The 22285-nt window shown below is 43.1% G+C and overlaps 1 protein-coding gene across 1 annotated transcript in view; it reads right to left on the bottom strand.

Annotated features, from left to right (window-relative positions):
- Positions 1-21966, bottom strand: part of MIPEP (mitochondrial intermediate peptidase) — a 110937-nt gene extending 88971 nt beyond the window's left edge. The window contains exons 1-7 of the mRNA XM_088458542.1: positions 21719-21966; positions 19265-19438; positions 17555-17643; positions 10980-11066; positions 10306-10369; positions 8262-8444; positions 3176-3332 (exon numbers count right to left, since the gene is read on the bottom strand). Coding sequence (XP_088314668.1) covers positions 3176-3332; positions 8262-8444; positions 10306-10369; positions 10980-11066; positions 17555-17643; positions 19265-19438; positions 21719-21868 — 904 coding nt within the window. The 5' untranslated portion in view covers positions 21869-21966. The remainder of the gene's footprint in view (positions 1-3175; positions 3333-8261; positions 8445-10305; positions 10370-10979; positions 11067-17554; positions 17644-19264; positions 19439-21718) is intronic.
- Between the last annotated feature and the right edge of the window lie 319 nt (positions 21967-22285).

Raw genomic sequence — 22285 nt, 5'->3', positions numbered from 1 at the left:
TAACATGTCTAATCGGATTATAGTAATTCAGTAGATTATTATAACTGTTTTATTTATAAACTCTAGCAATAAATTCCAATTTGGTATGACTGAAATTCTAATTCTAACGCATGGGTGGTTACAGGCTGTGTTTTGAAAAATGACAGTTAGATGGAGGTAAAGTACCAACCAACCAGCTCCTAAGGCTTAGTAAATAGACCCCAAAGCTTGTAGTAGGAAAGGCTGCTATTTTCTAGTAACTGCGCCGCTTTTGCCCCAGTGATCGCTAATACGAGAAATAGCGCATATTTTACTCGTATATGAGGACCGGGGACTCACTTTTGCAAAATGGGTGGGTCCCTGGGGACGCGTCTTACCTGGCTCCCGGTAAATGATTGATGCGCCCAGCATCCATTCACACTGACCGCAGCGCTTTGGGGCAGCCCTGCATGTCCTTAAGTGCCATGCACGCTACAAAGAGTGACGAAAAGGGGACGCATCATAAAGACATGCCCCTTTTTCCTTGGTCACGCCCCCTTTTCAGACACACGCGCGCAGATATGTTCTCTCTCTAGGTCCGGCACCGTACCTATAGTGAACAGTAGATCTAACATGGATGGGGAAACCAGAGCACACATGGATTACTAGTAACTGTTTATTTGACATACATTTAAATGGTCATAAATAGTATATTGCCTATCCAATGTATTTAGTATTAACGACACAAATCTAGAAGACTATAATATAGGGGGATTTCTAGTTCATATGAAGAGACATTTCCACAATGGATTAAAAAAAAAAAGGAAGCAGGCTGGTGAGAGACAACAAAAGTAAAGCAGAACACGGTTGCTCGGTGTGGGGCATCAAGGTTTGGAGCTAAAGCACATCTGCAGTCAACTCAGTTGAGAATAATATCTGGGAAGTGTTAGGCGGCCATTTTCAGACGGCTTGAAGTACAGCCAAGGCCAACAGTTTTGAGAATGACACAAGTATTGGTTTTCACAAAGTCTGCTGCTTCAGTTTTTATTATGCCAATTTGCATATACTCCAGAATGTCATGAAGAGTGATCAGATGAATTTCAATTAATTGCAAAATCCCTCTTTGCCATGACAATGAACTTAATCCCGAAAACATTTCCACTGCATTTCAACCCTGCCAAAAAAGGACCAGCTGACATGTCAGTGATTCTCTCGTTAACACAGACGAGTGTTGACGAGAACAAGGCTGGAGATCACTCTGTCATGCCGATTGAGTTAGAATTACAGACTGGAAGCTTTAAAAGAAGGGTGGAGCTTGAATTCATTGTTCTTCCTCTGTTAACCATGGTTACCTGCAAAGAAACACATGCAGTCATCATTGCTTTGTACAAAGAGGGCTTCACAAGCATGGATATTGCTGCTAGTAAGATTGCACCTAAATCAACCATTTATCGGATCATCAAGGAGAGAGGTTAAATAGTTGTGAAGAAGGCTTCAGGGCGCCCAAGAACGTCCAGCAAGCGCCAGGACTGTCTCCTAAAGTTGATTCAGCTTCGGGACCAGAGCACCACCAGTGCAGAACTTGCTCAGGAACGGCAGCAGGCAGGTGTGAGTGCATCTTAACGCACAGTGAGGTGAAGACTTTTGGAGGATGGCCTGGTGTCAAGAAGGGCAGCAAAGAAGCCACTTCTCTCCAGGAAAAACATCAGGAATAGACTGATATTATGCAAAAGGTACAGGGATTGGACTGCTAAGGACTGGGGTAAAGTTATTTTCTCTGATGAATCCCCTTTCAGATTGTTTGGGGCATCTGGAAATATGCTTGTCTGGAGAAGGAAAAGTAAGCGCTACCATCAGTCTTGTGCCATCCCAACAGTAAAGCATCCTGAGACCATTCATGTGTGGGGTTGCTTCTCAGCCAAGAGAGTGGGATCACTCACAATTTTGCCTAAGAACACAGCCATGAATAAAGAATGGTACCAAACCACCTCAAAGAGCAACTTCTCCCAAACATCCAAGAACAGTTTGGTGACGAACAATGCCTTTTCCAGTATGATGGAGTACCTTGCCATAAGGTAAAAGTGATAACCAAGTAGCTCGGGGAACAAAACATTGAAATTTTGGGACCATGGCCAGGGAACGCCGCAGACCTTAATCCCATTGAGTTCTTGTGGTCAATCCTCAAGAGGCGGCTGGACAAACAAAAACCCACAAATTCTGACAAACTCCAAGCATTGATTAGGCAAGAATGGGCAGCCATCAGTCAGTATGTGGCCCAGAAGTTGATTGACAACTTGCCAGGGCGAATTTCAGAGGTCTTGAAAAAGAAGAGCAAACACTGCAAATATTGACTCTTTGCATAAACTTAATGTTATTGTCAATAAAAGCCTTTGACACTTATGAAATGCTTGTAATTTTACTTCAGTATACCATAGTAACATTTGACAAAACGGTCTAAAATCACTGAAGCATCAAACTTTGTGAAAACCAATACTTGTCATTCTCAAAACTTTTGGCCATGGCTGTACATGGTTTACAGTGAAAAAACCTAAAACGGAGAATTTTGTAAACCGTTCCCAATTTTCCTAGACGTTGGCATCCCTCAAATGATCAGACTTCGGATGCCCTGGGAACTCATAAGAAACTCCAGCAATCCAGGGATCTACAGACCCCCATCAACACTGTATATGCTGAAGTTCATTACCAAAGCCTGAACACGTATGGCTTACAAAGAAGGCTTGCCCCCCCCCCCCCCCCCCCTTTACCCAACACCACATTGCCATCATGCTGTTTAGGCTTTCAGAGTTACATTAAAACAAAATAATAGAAAATAGGCAAAAGTTAAGCTGCTTGGTCTTCATGCACCGCCATGTTTTGTGAAAACGAAAAAAACACAGAAAGCCCTTCATAAATGACCTATCAAGCACAATAGTGTAGGGGTGATTTGTGGTTATTTAACGGTCGTATCATTTCAGCTCCTCCCAAAGTCTACTTAAAATAAACCTCTCTATGAAAAAAAAGTATTAAAAGGAAAATGTGAAGCTCAATAACATTAACTTCTTTAAAAAACAAACAGAAAAAAAAAGTAAATAAACAAATGAAGGACAGTACAGTACATTGATTTACAAGAAGAAAAACAAAAATGTATAAAACAACATATAAAATAAAAAAAATTAAAAATAGCTTCCCATTAAATAATGTTAGAGAAAGGTTGTACCTGGAGTTTTAGCCATGGTCCCTAGCAGTGCTCTGTGCGCAAATGTTGGGTATCCCACAAGCTGAGTTAAAGCATTTCTACTACTGAGTAGTTCATCCAAACACTTCAACTGCCTGCTATTTGGGTAAAGGAAAATCTTGTACGCCGCTTCCCGTACCTAAATCCAGAAAGTAACAATGAAGTGCGCTACATTTTAAACATTACACATATGCACTGCAAATGACATCATCTATACTAATATAATAAGAATGTTGTGTCTGTTTGTTCCTAGTTGGCACAAAAACTACTGAACCGATTTTCATAAAACTGCATAATTTTGGATTGGAAACTCCTAGGAATAACTTTATGGATCAAGAAGGAAGAGTAATAACAAAAACAAAATGTATTGATATCAATGCAAGAGATGGGTGTGGCACCATGTGCGCGGCCGGTAAGGGGTGGAGGGAGAGGTGCTTTGGGCCCGCAGTCACTTGAATAGGATAGGCTACATAGCAGTCTGTGCACAGGGCACACAGTGACATTGGTGGGAGTGGTGGGTGAATAGGATAGGTTACATAGCAGTCTGTGCACAGGACACACAGTGACATTGGTGTGAGTGGTAGGTAAATAGGATAGGCTACATAGCAGTCTGTGCACAGGGCACACAGTGACATTGGTGGGAGTGGTGGGTGAATAGGATAGGCTACATAGCAGTCTGTGCACAGGACACACAGTGACATTGGTGTGAGTGGTGGGTGAATAGGATAGGCTACATAGCAGTCTGTGCACAGGGCACACAGTGACATTGGTGTGAGTGGTGGGTGAATAGGATAGGCTACATAGCAGTCTGTGCACAGGGCACACAGTGACATTGGTGTGAGTGGTGGGTGAATAGGATAGGCTATATAGCAGTCTGTGCACAGGGCACACAGTGACATTGGTGTGAGTGGTGGGTGAATAGGATAGGTTACATAGCAGTCTGTGCACAGGACACACAGTGACATTGGTGTGAGTGGTAGGTAAATAGGATAGGCTACATAGCAGTCTGTGCACAGGGGACACAGTGACATTGGTGTGAGTGGTGGGTGAGAGGTTACATAGCAGTCTGTGCACAGGACACACAGTGACATTGGTGTGAGTGGTAAGTAAATAGGATAGGCTACATAGCAGTCTGTGCACAGGGCACACAGTGACATTGGTGGGAGTGGTGGGTGAATAGGATAAGCTACATAGCAGTCTGCACAGGGCACACTGACATTGGTGTGAGTGGTAGGTCAATAGGATAGGCTACATAGCAGTCTGTGCACAGGACACACAGTGACATTGGTGTGAGTGGTAGGTGAATAGGATAGGCTACATAGCAGTCTGTGCACAGGGCACACAGTGACATTGGTGTGAGTGGTGGGTGAATAGGATAGGCTACATAGCAGTCTGTGCACAGGGCACACAGTGACATTGGTGTGAGTGGTGGGTGAATAGGATAGGCTACATAGCAGTCTGTGCACAGGGCACACAGTGATATTGGTGTGAGTGGTAGGTGAATAGGATAGGTTACATAGCAGTCTGTGCACAGGGCACACAGTGACATTGGGGCGAGTAGTGGGTGAAGACGCTGCTGTCAGCAGTCTGTATAGCGCTGCTTGTCACGTGTGCCACTCCCACAATAGGGCCTCTATGCAAAGCAATACAACTAGAAGCTATTTAATTGTGGGCAACAACTACTTATTTATACATTTTGCAATTTCAGTTTAGTTCAATTTACTTAATTTGTAAAATATAGCTTGAATATGATGCATGCTTCACACTTTGAAAGTGTAAAATAGTTCCTCGACTTCCAAGCCGTAAATTCCACTGAAATTTCTTGGAAAGTTATTTTTACCCATCAGTTTTTTGAAGTGTGTAAATGTAAAATGAAAGTAGGGCTACTACCATACTTGGACTAACAGTGTTTGCAATTTACCTCAACCATCACTGTGGCGCAATATGTACAAGTTACAAATAATAATAATAAATAATGTTATTTATATAGCACTATTCTCCTAATAGTACTCAAAGTGCTTTACATTTGCCTTTACAGCACACAATACAAAACAAGCTTAACAAGGGACACACAAAGTTGACCCCCAAATGAATTTCGGGAGATTCTAGGTACTGTTAATAGTCCATCAACGGATCGCAGTAATCGAGTGGGACAGTAAGGGATCAGAAGCTGCTCCAAGTACCTTAGGCCCTGGCAGGGCCGGCTCCAGGGGTTGGAGCACCCTGTGCCAGCCCTTAACAGGGTGCCCTTATATCGCACGCGGCGAAACCGCGTGCGACCGAAATTGGGGTCGTGGCCTAATTACCATAGGCCACGCCCCCTACGTTACGTTATTTGGAGGTGTGCCCGCATGGCACGCCTCCAAATAACATCATGCCGGGGGTAAAGCCCAGCCCTCCGTCACTGGCTGGGCTTCCCCCAGCCCTCGCCCCGCACAGCTGTGGCAGTGGGGGTCCACAACTTCCCAATTGGACCACCCGCGGGCCACTTCAGTACTGTCCCACTGAAATCGGGTTGCTGGGGAGGGGCGCACCCTCTACGGGTGGTGCCCCTGTGCGACCGCACTGGTCGAACACCCCTAGAGCCGGCTTTAAAAGTCATTAAGCCAATCTTGAAAACTATTTGCCATCTGACAGGCAGCCAGTGGAGGGAGTAGAGAATTGGGGTTATGTGGCTGGAACTGAGACGGTTGGTTTATAGCCTGGCAGCTGCATTTTGTACCATCTGCAAGCGGTGCAATTCTTTTGCTGGGAGACCAATGTAGAAGGGCGCTGCAGTAGTCTAGGTATGATGATATAAATGCATGTATGACCAGCTTTGTCACAGTGGCAGAAGGTGGAATGAAGGGAAAATAAATGTAAAAACAAAATAACAAACAAACAAAAAAAAAGGGGTCAATGGTGTGTGAAGTTTTTTTCTGCTATTCTTCCTCTGTAGCAAAAGGGATTAACCAGCGCTTTTTTGGACTGAGGGCCTGATTTAGAGCCGGACGCTATTTGCGGCCGGTCGTTCCAAAAAAGGGGCCGGCTATTTAAATTGAGCGCTCACTCTTTGCGGTTTGTTGACGCCTCTATGTCTGAGCGAGCGTTCGAAAAATGCGTTCGCTATTTTGTAAAGACGCCTCTTTGCCGTTCGCATCACACGTCATCTCCGGTATTTATTAGATTAATCGGGAACATCGAAAGGCATCTGAACTGCTCGCAGTGCTTGTGGTAGGATTTTCTTACTGCTATCACTGCGAGCAGTTCAGGCTAAAAGACAACCAAGTGACGTGGTCGATGACGCTCCTTTACTAATTATGCACTCCCATTAAACGCCCTTTGACCGTTTGGCACGCCTGCGTTCGGATCTCCACTCCCCCATTTCCAAGCACCTTCCCCTGTTACCCCCCACAAACTGTACATTCTGTCAATCAAATTAGCAGCCCCTCGCTGTTTTACGAGCGCACGATTTCCGACTGCAATGACTGGTTTGCGCATGCGCATTACGACCCATACGCATGCGCAGTTGTGCGAACATCGCTCAGAGCGAACGAGCGGCCGCTTACGAGCGGCTCTGAATCAGGCCCTGAGTCCATACAGCATATTAAGCTATAGCGAAATATACTATGTTACCAGTTTGTTTTTCTAATAAAATAAGTCGCATCAGCCAATTAAACAAAAAAAAAAACATTTTAGATATTTGTGTACATCCAGAACTGTATAATATGAGTAAGAGCTAAAGAATAAGGACAGAAAACATTGAAGGCAGACTGCAAATGACCACGGTGGTTTAACAGGTGAAATATTCTGTTGCAGCGTTTTAGAAGGTCTATGAAAAAAGTGGTTTTTGGCTGTACATTTTCTTCATGGAAAATACACTTTAAATGGGCAGGGCCGGTTACAGTGTGTCCAGTATTAGGCAACATTTACATTTCTAAAATTAACTACTGACGTAAACAGTCTTTTAAAATACAAAAACATTAAATAAATACAACACCCTGATATACACAAGTGGATCTTAAAATAAAAAGAACAAACATAATAAAAATGTCAAGTAAATTGATTTAACATTTGCCATTAAAAGAAAAATAGGATATTTTTGCTCTATAAGAGGAAAAACAAATGGCACATTCCAAAGGTTTACTTTTTTACAATGACTGTACAGAGCAATTATTTAACTAGAAGTCAATACAGCATTAGGCTTTTGTACAGTACACCTAACTGGGTACACACTGACACATATATTGGCCTATCAATCGGCCAATATATCTGGTGCCCACAGTGTGTACCAGTGATATGTCTGGATGACGTCGTTCACAGACATATCACATTGGCTGTGCTGCCCAGCCAACAGATAGATATATCTGCAGTCATATCCGTTCATCGGCAAGTGTGTGTACGGGCAATCTGTACACATGCAGGAGCCGGAGAGAGGGGGCGGCGGTGCGACCCTCAGCCAACGGGACCCGCAGCTGACTGGAAGATGATGGTAGTCAGTGTATATGAACAACCATGATCTACAGATATATCTTTGCACCTTTACTCTGTCTGCTCTGTACAGCAAAAAACACTTATCAAAAGGGTAATAAAGTTTAGTTATTTAATGTAGACTACAGACCTAAACTTATTTATCCATGTTAAACAGTGAGTATGGAATGAAAAAACACACACACACACACACACAGAGGATATTTGGAAAACGCAGTACATTACCACACAACAGAAAAAAAAAAAAAAAAACATCAATATTAAATGCAAGAGTTCCTGTCACACAGTGGAGGCAGCCATTTTGTGAGCTGAACTAATCTGGAATTTATGAGATCACTGAAGTATGACACACAAAGTACCTCACGTGTCAGGGACGTTGCTAGTTTATTGTCATTTAATATACTGCAATCCTATGGACATTGGATCCTTGTCCCTTTGTTGACTGAACCAATAATTTTGCTTTCCAATTCACTAGGAACTGGTGACATCAAAAATATTTAACAAAGCGATAGCCCTGATGGTTAAACCCATAAAATGGCTTCCCCCAATGAGCAGGCAACAGGTACACTTGCCAAACGTACATACACCCATCACTTACCAGGTCATTTGGAGAATCTGCATGTAAACCACTGACTTGTAAGTACTGCCCATCCCAGGAAAAGTGAGAGCGAATATGCTCAGGTATATTATTGATATCAATCTTATTGGGCAGGTTGGATCCCATTAGGAAGTCATTACTCAAGTCTGCAATGACAACATTCAGGTTGACAGCCTTCTGGCGCTGCATTTAAACAAACATTTGGATTTTAGATACAGACTGCACGTAGGACATGAACAAAAGCAGAAAACGTTTTCAGCAAGAACAAAGTATACGGTAGCATAACACAGACCGGTGACTCGTGAACCTCACAGATCACCCAAGATTTGCATAAGGCAGTGGTTCCCAAACTTTTCTGAATCACAGCGCCCTAGAGTATCAGCATTTTTTTTTCATGGCGCTCCTAGGCCAAAAGTTTCCAACTGAGAAATTCTGCGAAATATCATGAAGTGAATTATGCTTATACGTTATCCTTAAGCTGGGTACACACTAACACAATGGATAGACCATCCGACCGATCCGCTGACCTATCTGATGATTGGTAAGTGCATACACACTTACCAATCGCCGGCCAGATGTGTCATGCCTGACATCACAACTGTACGGGCATTTACATGGGCTCTGCAGCAAGTGGACCGCCCGTACACAGTAAATATATCGGTCAGTGTGTACACACACAGCAGTATGTTCAGTTATTTGACGGTGGACAGGGGTGCAATTCTGTTTTTACATATTTTACGATCAGCAGCCTATAATATTAACCATAAATAATTTGATTTGGTCCTAGACCACCAAACCGTGGCACCCCTGTAAGTGCCCCACTGCACTCCATGGAGCCTCAGCACCCAGTTTGGAAACCACTGGCATAAATTATATAACTGGGGAAACATACACAGAAGTCTTTCAGTAAGCCTTAAGCTCAGCATCCACTATACAATTTTCTGTCAGATATCTGTTAATCTGGCTGGTTAGAATGAAAACCTGGTAATGTATGGGAGCAGATGACGATTGTCAATTTGCTCACAAAAAAAAGGAAAATGATTGTTCAGACAAATTGGCTATAACACAAAAATTTAACAAATTTGAACAATTTTCTTTTTGTCCTTTTTTCAGTGTTTAAAACCATATGATTGACTGTCATTTGCTCCCCTACATTACCAGGTTTTCATTCCAGCCAGTCAGACTGGACAGAAAATTGTATAGTGGATGCCCAGCTTAAGTCTAAAATCAGTTTATCCAAACCTTGCTTTTTTAACCGGTAAGTATATCATGAATAAACCAAGACCCGCAAAACTAATTAGAAGAATAAACTGAAAAAAGGACTTATTTTACCATTTTCTATTTTATTTTGGACTTGAGAAAATTTATACCAAATAGTCACTGAATTTAATCCTACAGAGACAGACATATTAGTTTAGGAGTTAAAATGTTATATTAACGGGTTAGTATCAAGCTGTAAGCAGAACTCTATAAAGACATATTTTTATACCAAACATAAATATGGGGACATTTTGCTAATGGGTCTTAAAAACATTTTTAGTTCCAGCTAGTTCATTTGGTCTGGGTTATCGTTGTTTGAGAATAAGTGGGAAAAACGGACAATCACACTGGTCAGGTTGGCAAGTAGGACATCAGGTCAATGCAAAGATGTAATAACCAGATCAAACACATGCACAGCTTCTACAGGAGGTGACTGAGCCCCAAAGTTCTATCTCCCTATAAGTAACAGCATTGTTGGACTTCCTGCCATTAAAACCCCCACAGCTGCCAAGACTGGATCCCCATTTGTCTATTCCCCATACACTGCAGCCTATGGCCCAGGCAACATTGACTAAGACTATTGTAGGTTCTTAAACTTGTGCCTTGTGAGGTAGAGCCACTTCCCTCAGTGAATTGTACACTTGGAAGTCTCTGGAAAACTGCAGAACTGTAGCAGTCGCTCAAGTCCAAAGCCACACAACACAAGGGAGATAGCGCTTTACGGAAAACAACCCCAGTATACATGTACAGACAAAAACATTTCTTTATATGGAAATGAACCTACCTTTTCTTCATCCATATGAATGCCACTGATCTCAAAATCAAATAAAAACAATTCAGCCACTCGCCTTAAAAAAAAAAAAAAAATAGATGACAATTAAAATATAGAGAGTTAACCCTTTAAGGCATAGATTCACTTTCTAGCAGACAGTTTGTTCTAAAAGGAAATCACAGAGTAAAGAGCAGAAGATAGTTAAAATCTCACAATAACCAATACCCATGGGCTAATCAGACTTGTCATAGAAGAGGTCTGCTATCATAAGACCATGAGCTTTTCTGTAATGTTGTACATAGCGTTCTGAATTTTGCAGTGACAGACAGTCCATTATATAGTAGTGCTACCTTAGTTCGCCTATTATCTACACCATTTTATAAAAAGATAAATAAGTTAAACACTCCACTGTACATTGCCAAAAGAGGATTCAACCTTTTGGAATTCCCTATACAGGGCTGCATTAGGGAGGTGACAATGGGCAGTATCCTACTGCTTAGCAGTGCCATAGGACCTAGCTAACATCCTTATATTGTCTACTAAGAAAATCAGCAAAAATCTGCTTAATGTGACAGAACAGGACCTTCAATGACTGAGGGGATAATTAGGATTCTTGAAGAAATCTTTGTAACAATTTAATATATTGAGCCGCTGTTTCACTGTGAAAGAAATGATGTACACTGTACCTGGTTTCTGCGTCTAAGGAATCCAGAAGTGTTTTGTTATCCAGGAGTTTCCTCAAACTTTGACACAACTCAATGTTGGTATTTAACCTATAAAAGAAAAAAAAAAAAAAAAAAACAATAAAACAAACAACATTTTAAAGCATCACAAGGATTATAAAACACAACTTAAAGGCTTGATTGTGCACCATGCCGTATTCCCACCAGTAAGCAGGCGGATATCAAGTCCTGGATGTCCCTGTTAAACTATGAAGCATTTACAACTTACAGGGGTATTCAATATGGAACGTAAACCTCGCTGTCGAAGTTTACGTTGCATATCGGAGATTTTCCTGGGATAAAGTATAGGGCGCGCGCCTGCTTTATCCCCGTATTCAATATGAAAACGGGACCCGGCGAAGTAGGATCGGCGAAAAAATAACAAATTTACCTGGAATAAATTGTAGGACCCCCTCTAAAACTGTAAAAACATGGGGGATCACTATGGGTACCCCCGTTTTAGCCTGCAAATGAAAGTCGTGGTTTTAAATAGCTGCGGCAGGTGTTTTTTTCCCGACATTGAAGAAGTGATGCAGAAGAGCACTTAGGTTATTTTTTTCGTTTTTTTAAGTGGTCCCATCAAATTTGGGGTACATGAAAATGGGTACTAGCATATTTTTATGTCCCTAAAGTAATTTTTTTTAAATTCTGCAACTACTGTATGCACCTGCCGCTAACAATCTATTCTAGAAAACACCTGCCGCATACTTGCAGAATAGCCCTGAACCTATTTCCCTAGTTTTAAACAATTTTTTCCCATTTTTTTTTTTCACCCCAATTTTTTAATTCATTTTTTGGGGTGTCCCCATTTTTTTTTAAAAACTTTTTTTGACACAGTTATTTTTAAAATGTCATTCCCAGGGGTGCAGGCTATTTTTTTTTTAAGCCTTCACCCCTAAACCCCAATTCTGCACTTTTTTTCTCCACCTATTCAGTGGTGAAAAGTTATCCACGTTTTTTTTCAAAGACTTTTCGAACCTGCGAAAAGTCTATGAAATTGAATACGGTGTAAAACCAAAACCTGCGAAAATGACGTCATCAGTGCGAAAACATCGCAAAAACTGAGTTTTCGCTCCATATTGAATACCCCTGTTAGTTGATACTTGGGGGTCAAAGTGTATTGTGTTAAGGGGATGAAGACAGAAATTACAAAAAGTTCAAAACAGAGTACACACCCAAATATTGTTAGTACTATAAAGTGTTTCCCAATTTACAGTTGTTGCTTTTTCCTGTAGCATTTTTGGGACAGATTAGATTGTTGGGCCGATAACATTCATCAGCTGATTCTCATCAATTCCTCTATCAAGATGAGTCACAGCTCACTGAGGGGGAAATGTATCAAACCTTAGAGAAGCGATTTTCAACCTTTTTCAACTCAAGGCACACTACACAAGATTTTAAAAGGGATGGAAGGTCACGTCTAGGCAGGTAAAGGGTCGGGCACACCTGAGCCTCCCAGAGGAGCTCAGCGGCGATATCTGGTCTCATACAATAATCCTACATTGAACGTGTGACTTTCAATGTGGGTGGAAGCTGAGGCTGAGGGGAATGATTTGTGCAGGACCCAGAAACAGGAATATGGGGATCATAGGCTGAGTTTGTCAGCCTCGATGTCTACCCAAGAGCCCGTTTGAGCACTCCCGTGGAAGAGAACAGACTGAGTGGAGAGATGTATTAAAACTTCAAGAGAACTAGAGGGGTGAAGTTGCCCATAGCAACCAATAACTCATTTATCTAGCACAGTCTATAAATTGACAGTTAGAAAGCTTATTGGTTGCCATGGGCAACTTCTCCACTTTACTAGGAGATGCACTAAGCCTTGGAGAGTGTAGAGCGATAAAGTACCAACCAATCGGCTCCTAATTCATTCTTCAAACAGCCTATAAAGAGACAGTTAGGAGCTAATTGGTTGGTACTTTCTCACTCTCCACAGCTTAGTGCATCTCCTCCTAGTAAAGTGGAGGAGTTGCCCATGGCACCCAATCAGCTCCAGCCTGTCATTTTACAGGCTGATTGAAAAATTAGTTAGGAGCCGATTGGTTGGTACTTGATCACTCTCCAAGGCTTAGTGCATATCTCCTGAAGGTTTGATACATCTCCCCTTAAACCAGATGACCCCCTAAATTGTATTTCTGTAAAGCAGAAAAGAAGAGGCGTCACTGCCTCCTGGGTCTTTGTCCCAACCAAACAAACTTTGATTAACATGATTGTAGATTTTTCAAGTAGGGAAAGGAGATACAAGATGGTAGAGCCTGAAATACAGGAGGCTGGGGAAGATATTGATGTTTATTGAAGCAATATAAACCACCAAATAATACACAAGCTGATCCAGTGCATCAGATTATTTGTTATTAAAAGGGACAATTTGCAGAGAAAAGCCTACTGTAGTAATACTCCACTATGCAAGTTATTATGGCCAACACTGTAGCATATGCACATGTTGCTACACAGCCAAGTCACAAACTACAATTCCCAGCAGCCTTTGTGGCTGCCCAGGCAGTTAGGTGAGCAGTGTCAGATGGTAGAGGCACAAGTACAGACGGTTAGAAGGAGACGTTAGGATAGAGGCCCTGATTCAGAGCCGGACACTCTGACAGAGCGCTCGCTCTGAATCAGGGCCGTCCTTCCTAATATTGGAGCGGCCTCCTGGCCGCTCGCATAGCTGTGGGTGACCACCCACAGCTTATGCGAGCGGCCAAAAAGATGGTCGCCTTGGTCTAGACCATCGGGCTTGCGACGAGACCCTTGCGGTAGGGTCTCGTTGCCGTAAGCCCTGGAGTGCTTTTGGCTCTAACAGAGCCAAAAGCACTGGCATCACTTGTGATGTCAGTGGGGCTGGCCCCGGACGGTAGGCGGTCCCATGGGAACGCCTCCGTCTGGGCAGCAACGCCCCCAGCACGCCCACCAAAGGGGGCGTGCTGTCACTCACCATCGACAGCAAGCCCCCTTTGGTGCGAGACTCATAAAGACGGCTTGGCCGTCGCTATTCGGGTCTCGCGCATGCGCACGACGGAGCAGCCTCCGTCGTACGCATGCGCACTGGTCTAACATCGACCCGTTTGCGAGCGCTCGCCAGCGGGTCTGAATTAGGCACAGAGTGAGAGGCACAAGGGGAGATGCAAGTACAGGTGTTACGTGCAAAATCAGCAACTGTGCAAGTTATGTGCTGCAGTTACCGCTCTACTGCATTTAATAATGTAGGGAAGTGATCAGAATGACAGGGTTACTATACCTATATAGGGTGCTGATGAGGAGTCTGTAGTTATGAACGACACTGACCATTCCGGTAACCGCAGCTATCGATTTCGACAGCTGCCGTTGCCGCACTCACACAGCAATGTCTCTGGCTGTCTCTTCCAATGGCCAGGATTTGTGCATACAAAAAAATAAAAGGTTATTCGTGTTTTGTGCTTTTCAAAACAGCCGAGGGTGCCGCTGGGGATATCTGACCAGCGCATCCACAGACTCCCTGCGAGCGTCTTTCCGATGCCGAAAGAGGGAAAACACAATTCACCAGACGGGTGAATTAACGCTCTCACTCTTCGGCAATTCAACTTAAAATACATCTGGGCAGTGTCAGGACCTGCTTCACCACCATAATGGGCAAAGCAGGTTCTGACAATTGCCGAACGATAACCACACGATCATACATCTTCCCTACAGAGTGGGGGGAGAGGATGATGTGGAGAGAGGCTGTAGAGACAGGAAAGGAAACAGAGGGAAAAGAGCTGTGTACATGGAGTGACAGTACAGAGGAGAGAAGCAGAGGAGACTGGCAGAAAGTGGACAAATAAAAGGACCAAGTCATCTTCAAGCCTGACAGTGTGATGTGACCAGAGGCTCGCAGAGACTGGTCAGTCGTTTCTTGTATTTAAAGTCTAGAGCAGCTACATTTAGTCTATAATTTGCATAACCCTTACAAAACTAAGCATATACACTTCATGATAGACCAACGTCAGAAGCCGTTTTCTCTATTACTGCAGCTCCTGTACCAATGACAGAACTGTGCACCATCGCAGAAACTTAGGTATACTTTCTATATATTTAATGATGAGGTTGGCTTTTTTAATGTCACCCAGGTCAGACTATATTGTCAATGAGATTAAGGTGACTGTAATTGCCTTGAGAATTTGTCCCGCTATTAATCCAGTGACCTCACTGCCGAAATAAGCATCTAAGGCCTATCCATTAGCAGATCTTTTTCAAAAGATGAAAGACAAAAGATTATCCCTTGAAAATTCCTGGGGCTGCGGTGACAGATATCGGTTATGTACATGACATTTTTTTGCAAACGACGAACGACATTGCATGACATCATTCTGGGAGTGGATTTTTTTTAATGTTTCTATTAATTTTCATTAAAAATATTGTTCGTCGTTCTAATATCTGTCAGCGATCTCTCATGTTGGAGAGACAAAAGACAAAATTTGTCGGCCGCGGGAGTGCGCATTTTCATCGTTCAGAGCCTATCCATTAGCAGATAAATTGAATAACTGAACGATAAATCGTTCATCGTTCAAATCTATCTGCTAATGGATAGGCCCCTTTAAGCAACCCGGTTAGTGTTTAGAATAAGTCATTCTAATTTTACTAATAAACAACAACAACAAAGAATTCATGTAAAAAAACAAAACAAAAAAAAACAGTAGAGCACAAATAATCCACAAACTTAATTTAATAAATTAATAGGTTATTTAGGTAATAGTAGAAAAAATGTAGATTGTTTTCTATTCCTTAGCCATCCTGAATCAACAATCAAACATTTAGGAACAATGGGGAAAATGTACCAAGCAGTGAAAACAGTGAAGTGGACAAGTGAAGATGTTGCCCATAGCACCCAATTAGCTTCTAGACATTGTATAGAATGTAGTCGATAAATGCTATCTAGAAACAGATTGGTTGCTTTGGGCAACGTCTCCACTGCCACTAAACGCAGAAGATTAAAGTTTCTAATCATTTCAACTGGACGCAAACCGATAAAGTGTAGAAAGAGCACTGGCGCAATAAGCTAGGGGAGATAATGTGTTAAACTGGTGGTGCCCAGACCAAAAAGGCTTTTCCCAATGGAATTTGCTCCCTCTCTCGTTTTGAGTGCTTTTGCGATTTGGATAATTGATTGAACAAGTTGTCAATCATAGAGCCGTATTCGTGCGCATGCGCAAGACCCGAATAACGACGGGGTAGCCGTCGTTATGGGTCTCGCAGCAAAGGGGGCGTGCTGTCGATGGTGAGTGACAGCACGCCCCCTTTGGTGGGCGTGCCGGGGGCATGGCTGCCCAGACGGAGGCGTTCCCATGGGAACGCCTACCATCTGGGTCCGGCCCCACTGACATCACTAGTGATGTCAGTGGGAGTGTTTTTGGCTCTGATAGAGCCAAAAGCACTCCGGGCTTGCGGCAGACGAGACCCTAACACAAGGGTCTCGTCACAAGCCCGATGGTCGCGATGGTCTTGACCATCGCGACCATCTTTTTGGCTGCTCGCATAGCTGTGGGTGGTCACCCACAGCTATGCGAGCAGCCAGGAGGCCGCACCAAATTTAAATAGGACGGCCCTGATTCAGAGCGAGCGCTCTGGTCAGAGCGTCCGGCTCTGAATCAGGCCCACAGTTCCTCAAAACATAAACAATAAGTGTGGAAAAAGGCGCAGCCTTCTAGAATATAGATATACAATGAAAATATAAAATAGTCCCAAATATGTCCACAAGTTCACTAGAAAAATAGAACGCTTCCTTCTTCAATTTTCAGAGCAGAATGATTCCAACAAATAAGATCCTTTTCCAGTATGTGGAGATCACGATATAACGGCTCTACCCTGTTGTGGGGAGCCTGGATCTCTGTCTATTAATTTGTTCAGTGATGGATTCTGTGTAGTGTCAGCGCCTGGCGGCTTATAGCTTCACAGCCGCGATGTCCAGCACAATGAAGCGGCAGGTAGTTAACTTATCCTAGTGTACCTATCCTATCTTATACTAGTAAGGAGGTCACGATGTGCCGGCTATACCCTTTGGTGAGGAGCCTGGAACTCTGTTTGGCAATACGTCCTGGGACCTGGTGTTTGGTTTGCCGGAAGCTGTGTCAGATTGTGTGATTCTCCATAATCTATTCCTCATTTGACTGGACACTTATTACACCTTTTGGATATTCATTTCTTCTCTCCTGAATGCTGCTATTAGATTATTCATCACAGAAAATCATCTGATAGCCATTTGTATGAACAGGGACTAATTCTCCCCATGAGGAGAGAATGTTAATTGTATCATTGGGGATTTGTTAAGCTTTCTTCTGGATCAACACAGCTAAAGACGGAACACGTTAAAAACAAATTAGGATCTTTTATTATCTTTTTTCTAGCATAATGATGCAAACAAGTACAGTCGCATATAAAAACAAAAAACAGCAACAATAACATACCTCAAAAAACTTCTCTGAAAAGATAAAATGATCGATATAGCATCCGATTACATAATCACTACCTATAGCGTCAACATAAGCACACATTAATATAACACAGATCAGGCAAGGACGGGGATTACACACCTCTCCACCATGGTGCCGATGTTCCTGAAAGCTTCCTCTGCCGCCTCTCTGAACGAAGAGTCAGGATGAGCGACCTTCACAAAATCAGCCTGAAGATATCAGCCAAAAGTTCATTTAGCCAGAAAATATACTTTTATGTAACGAGATGTAACAAAATCGGTTTAGCTATAACATGCTCCTGTAATGCAGATTTCAAGGACAAAATAAAAACGGTGTGTCATCGTAATTTGGTGCGGAGAACTGTGCAGTGTTTGGTTTTAGAACATTTTGGAAACGTACCAACTAGGATTATAGGGGTCCATTTACTAAGATGTGCTAGGATATAAAGTGAACGGTGATAAGGTACCAGCCCATCAGCTCCTAACTGCCATTGTCAGTTAGGAGCTGATTGGCTGGTACCTTATCACCGTTCACTTTATCTCCTAACACAGCTTAGTAAATAGACCCCATAGTCACAAACCACACATGGTGACAATATACTGTGATGGTGCTGTGCAGCCCAAAAGCCACTCAGTAAGGATCACTGACCAACTCTGGTTTCACTGGTGCCCATCGGTAGCTGGAAGCGGAATGCTTACATATCGGGAGGTCACCTCCTGACCTTATTTTACCATCATGTCTATAATTATCTAGCTATTTCATAGGGTCATTATTATAAAATTTGGTCACGTTGGGACCATATAAATGGCTGACAACAAATATGAATTTGGCCACTTTCGTGCGTCCCACTATTTGCAGGATTTCGCAGGGCCCCAGGACTCAGACGACCACTGCCGATCATCTGCTTGAATTAAAAGAATCAGAGCCGCTGCGTCATACTCACCGCTACGGAGAGAGCGGACCAGCGCTGATTGTAGAACAGCAGTGACCGGGGCTACTTACAATAGTGAGGACCCTGCTAAATATAACGGTGAGGATCCCACCAAATAACAATAACTAGAAAGGAAGAGACCAGGTAAAATTTTAATTAACCCCTTTTAATGTCTAAGAAAAGTACAGCAGCAGTCTAGCCAGAGTTGTGAGTACTACAGTGGTTCTGTTGCACTGTAAACAATTGGTGTACATCCAACTTATCGCCTTCAGTCTATTGTCATTTTCTCCTTCTAAACTGTAAACTCTCATACGGGTCCCTCTCCTTATAGATTGTGTGTAGCTGTGTGTGATGAATATTACTTTGACTATGTGGGTAAGTTCTGCTTCCAAATCTCCGGATTAAACACATTCCCCACTGTGCCTCTCTCCTCTAGGTGTGGGTCTCTCTGCCTCATTACACCCTAAAGTATCCCCTCCTGAGCCTGCGTGGCACTCCTTATTTCATTCGCTGTCTCTGATGTAACTCCCTGCAGACGACACTGCATAGTAACTATTAGAGAATTGCAATAGTCATTATCGCATGTGATTTATGGCCAGGAGGAGGTGTGGAAGAATCATTCCTGTGCCTCTTCCAAGTACTTATACAGAGTGAGGTTACATGTTGAAACCATACTGCATAGTGACTATACTGCACCACCTCAGCTTGTAGATACAATACACTGCTATTTTGGAGGATTGTAAGACTAGCTAGCACGAAGCAGTAGACTGTAGGTTGGAGGGAGGACAAATGCATAGTTATCGTTGCTGCTTCCCTCTACCACTACATACTGTTCATGTAATTGGCGCTGCCCCTGCATAAATAAAACGGCATCCGAGGATTTATAGGTTTGTTCTCACCAGGTCAGCAACTTTACATAGCTCATCGCTGAGTAAGTCAAACATCTTCACAGTGTCTGCACTTGGTGGGGAAGCGCACACCCTCTCCACTAAGGACTCAGCTTTCCTCAGGGCCTTATCTTGAACAACCTGAAATCCCTCAGGAGAACTCAACTCAGGAACGCCAAACAGACCCTAGATGATATAAAAAACACAATGTTAGATATGACTGCCTATATGGCATAAGGCCGAATAGATGCATCTAGCACAAATTGGGTTTCTATTATGCAAGTAGAAACTGACACGGAAAACAAATTACTGAAGAAATAACTTATGTGCACACCTGTGCTCCTCCCAGTTACACCCCCAATACCACCATGAAAATCTTGCAATCTGCACAATAGTTTTAGGTCTGCAAGATATAACCTAGAGATAGTCAATGGTCATAAATATTTACAGGGAGATCACCTCCAACCCACCAGTCTGCTACACAAAGTTTATGCGTATTAAAGTGTAATATTCAAGGTTTATTCAGTGATTATTAATGTTGTGTAATAAAGGTTATTTGATATCTAAGGTTTAGTACATGGTAAGCAGACCGTGTCTGGTGTTGTACTGATCCACTGTGTCTCCACAGATTTCCGGTGTCATCGGCGAAAAGATCGGAACATGCGTCTGCAAACTATGGACTATAGAGAGTTAAAACATTAAAAATGTACTCTGTAATGTTATCAGCTTAGATTAGTATGCAGCGGGAAAAAGGACACAAAGGGCGGTTGGAGGCTGTTTGTGTCCATTTGAAATTGTCCTATAAACTATCCTGTAACAGAAACACCTTTAAGAAGAACCAATGGAATCATGCCAAACTTGTCTATTGTATTGCCTATCCCCTGCAAGAGTATATATGTGGGCTCTCTGACCCCAGTCTTGAGTCTTCTTGCTGTGCTGTTGACAGAGGTTTCTAATGCTGATGCCGGTATCTGGGCTCAGAGCGCGTGCGTATGTAACAACTGTACCTTGGGTCTGTATGATTTATTTGCGCTAATTGTCTTTAGATCACAGCGTGTAACCATCTGTTTTTATACTGAATAATAACTTTTTGTGCTTTGGAAACACATTCAAAGTCTGAAGGCATTTATTTACTGTGCGACTCATTACGCTAAATAGCGGCAATTTTAGAAGGTATAGACAGGATTGCATAGAGGTTAAAACGTAGGTATCAATACACTCTCCAGTTTATCACTTTTCAGAGCTTAGTACATCTCCATAGCCACTAAATGACAAAACACGACATTGAACACACACACTGAAGTATATCGTTCAGTGCCGGGCACCCTCCCTCATCCCCGAACATGCAACAATCTGACCATATCATCAGGTGGCCTGCATGATCAGACGATGAACGGCAAAGACCTGCATCGTTGGTCATTATCGTTCATCGTTTTTGCATACACACTGGCCGATACTGTGAATGACTGAACGATAACGTTCAGTCGTTTATAATATCTCCCAATGTGTACGCAGCTTAAGGGGTTGAGTCTCACCTGCAGACAGGCCAAGTACTCCCTCAAGAAATAGCATCTATTAGACACCCAACACAAGTTGGCTAGGGAGAGGAGCCACAATTGGGGTTTGGTAACAAAACCAAATCAAAAGGAAAAAAAAAAAAGAGACTAACAGTTTGCTCCTGCACAAGCATTTAAATAATAAAATTAAATGCAAAGAGGGGTGCAAGAGGGCTATGACGTTGTAAATAATCATCTCTCTGACGTCTGTTTTCAATTAATTCAATACCTACAGTACAGAACCATAGAGTACAGATTCATGCACAAGTTTACCTGGCGCAATGACAGGCTATGCAATGCAAGGACTACTCATCACAGCACTTCACTTGCTATCATAGGGGACAACTCTGTGGGCGCTTCAATATCCCCAATATTTGTGCTGCCCGTAATCACGTCTATACATAGAATATTATAATTCTATGCTGGATGTAATGTGAGCACCTCAGTCATTTTAAGAAGTTAAGCTCCCACCATTGCTGCAATCCCGATGTTTCAAAGTCAGCCAGACAACCTGGGTGCATTTCCTATAATACTCTATCATAACACAGAAACTGGTCCTGTCACACTGCACCAGGCTACTGCACTTATGCAATGCACTTATTTGTAGCCAGGGGCTTATCGCTCACCCCACTGTAGTAAGGAGGGTGAATATATATATATATATAAAGCAGGAGGTGGAGAAAGGGTCTTGCAATAAGCACAGTGTTATTAGCGCTGTATAGGGCAAGGGCACTGGTGCACGTGCAGCAATCATCTCTCTCTCTGTGCCCCACACAGTACCAGGGTTACAATGCCCGCGCCCCACGTAAGCAGGTGGCACTGGAGCAGCTGGCACTTTGCCTGCAGTGCCCATGCACGCAGGCATAGGGAGGAATGGGGCACCCGGAGGACACGTGACCGGGCCGCTCACCGTGCTCTTCTCCAGTACACCCAGCCTCCACTGCGGCTTCACATTAAACGCGGCCCCGACGGGAGACCAGCCCGTGCTGACCGATCGCTGCCAGGGGGCTCCCCCGGCCTGGTGCCAGAGAGCGAGGAGAACCCTCCGTACGGACAGCATGCTGACAGCTACACAGACTAAGATCCCGGCGCCGGCAGCCGCAGGCCCGGAAATCTGCTGCGGGAGGCGACGTCACACACAGTCGCCGATTGGCGGAGTCAGTGTGCTTGTTAACCCTTCAAACCCCAGGGACTTGACAAGTTAAAACTAAAGAGAAGCGGAGCGGTGTCACCCATAGCAACCAATCAGCTACTAGCTATCATTCCATACAATGTTATTAATCAATGATAGCTAGAAGCTGATTAGTTGCTATAGGCAACTTCCCCACTTGTCATCTTTAGAAAGTTTGATGGATCAGCATCTTCCCCTCTACAGTACAGACCTGTCAGATACATTTTAGGTGTTTGTTTTGTTTTCCATTCATTTTGTTATTTGCTGGTAAAAAATACGGTGACTTTTTATTTGTTGGATTATTAG

This window comes from Taudactylus pleione, unplaced genomic scaffold (genome assembly GCF_031769625.1).
Source record: "Taudactylus pleione unplaced genomic scaffold, aTauple2 ptg000842l, whole genome shotgun sequence".
NCBI lineage: Eukaryota > Metazoa > Chordata > Amphibia > Anura > Myobatrachidae > Taudactylus > Taudactylus pleione.
This window is presented reverse-complemented; position numbering and strand designations above follow the sequence as displayed.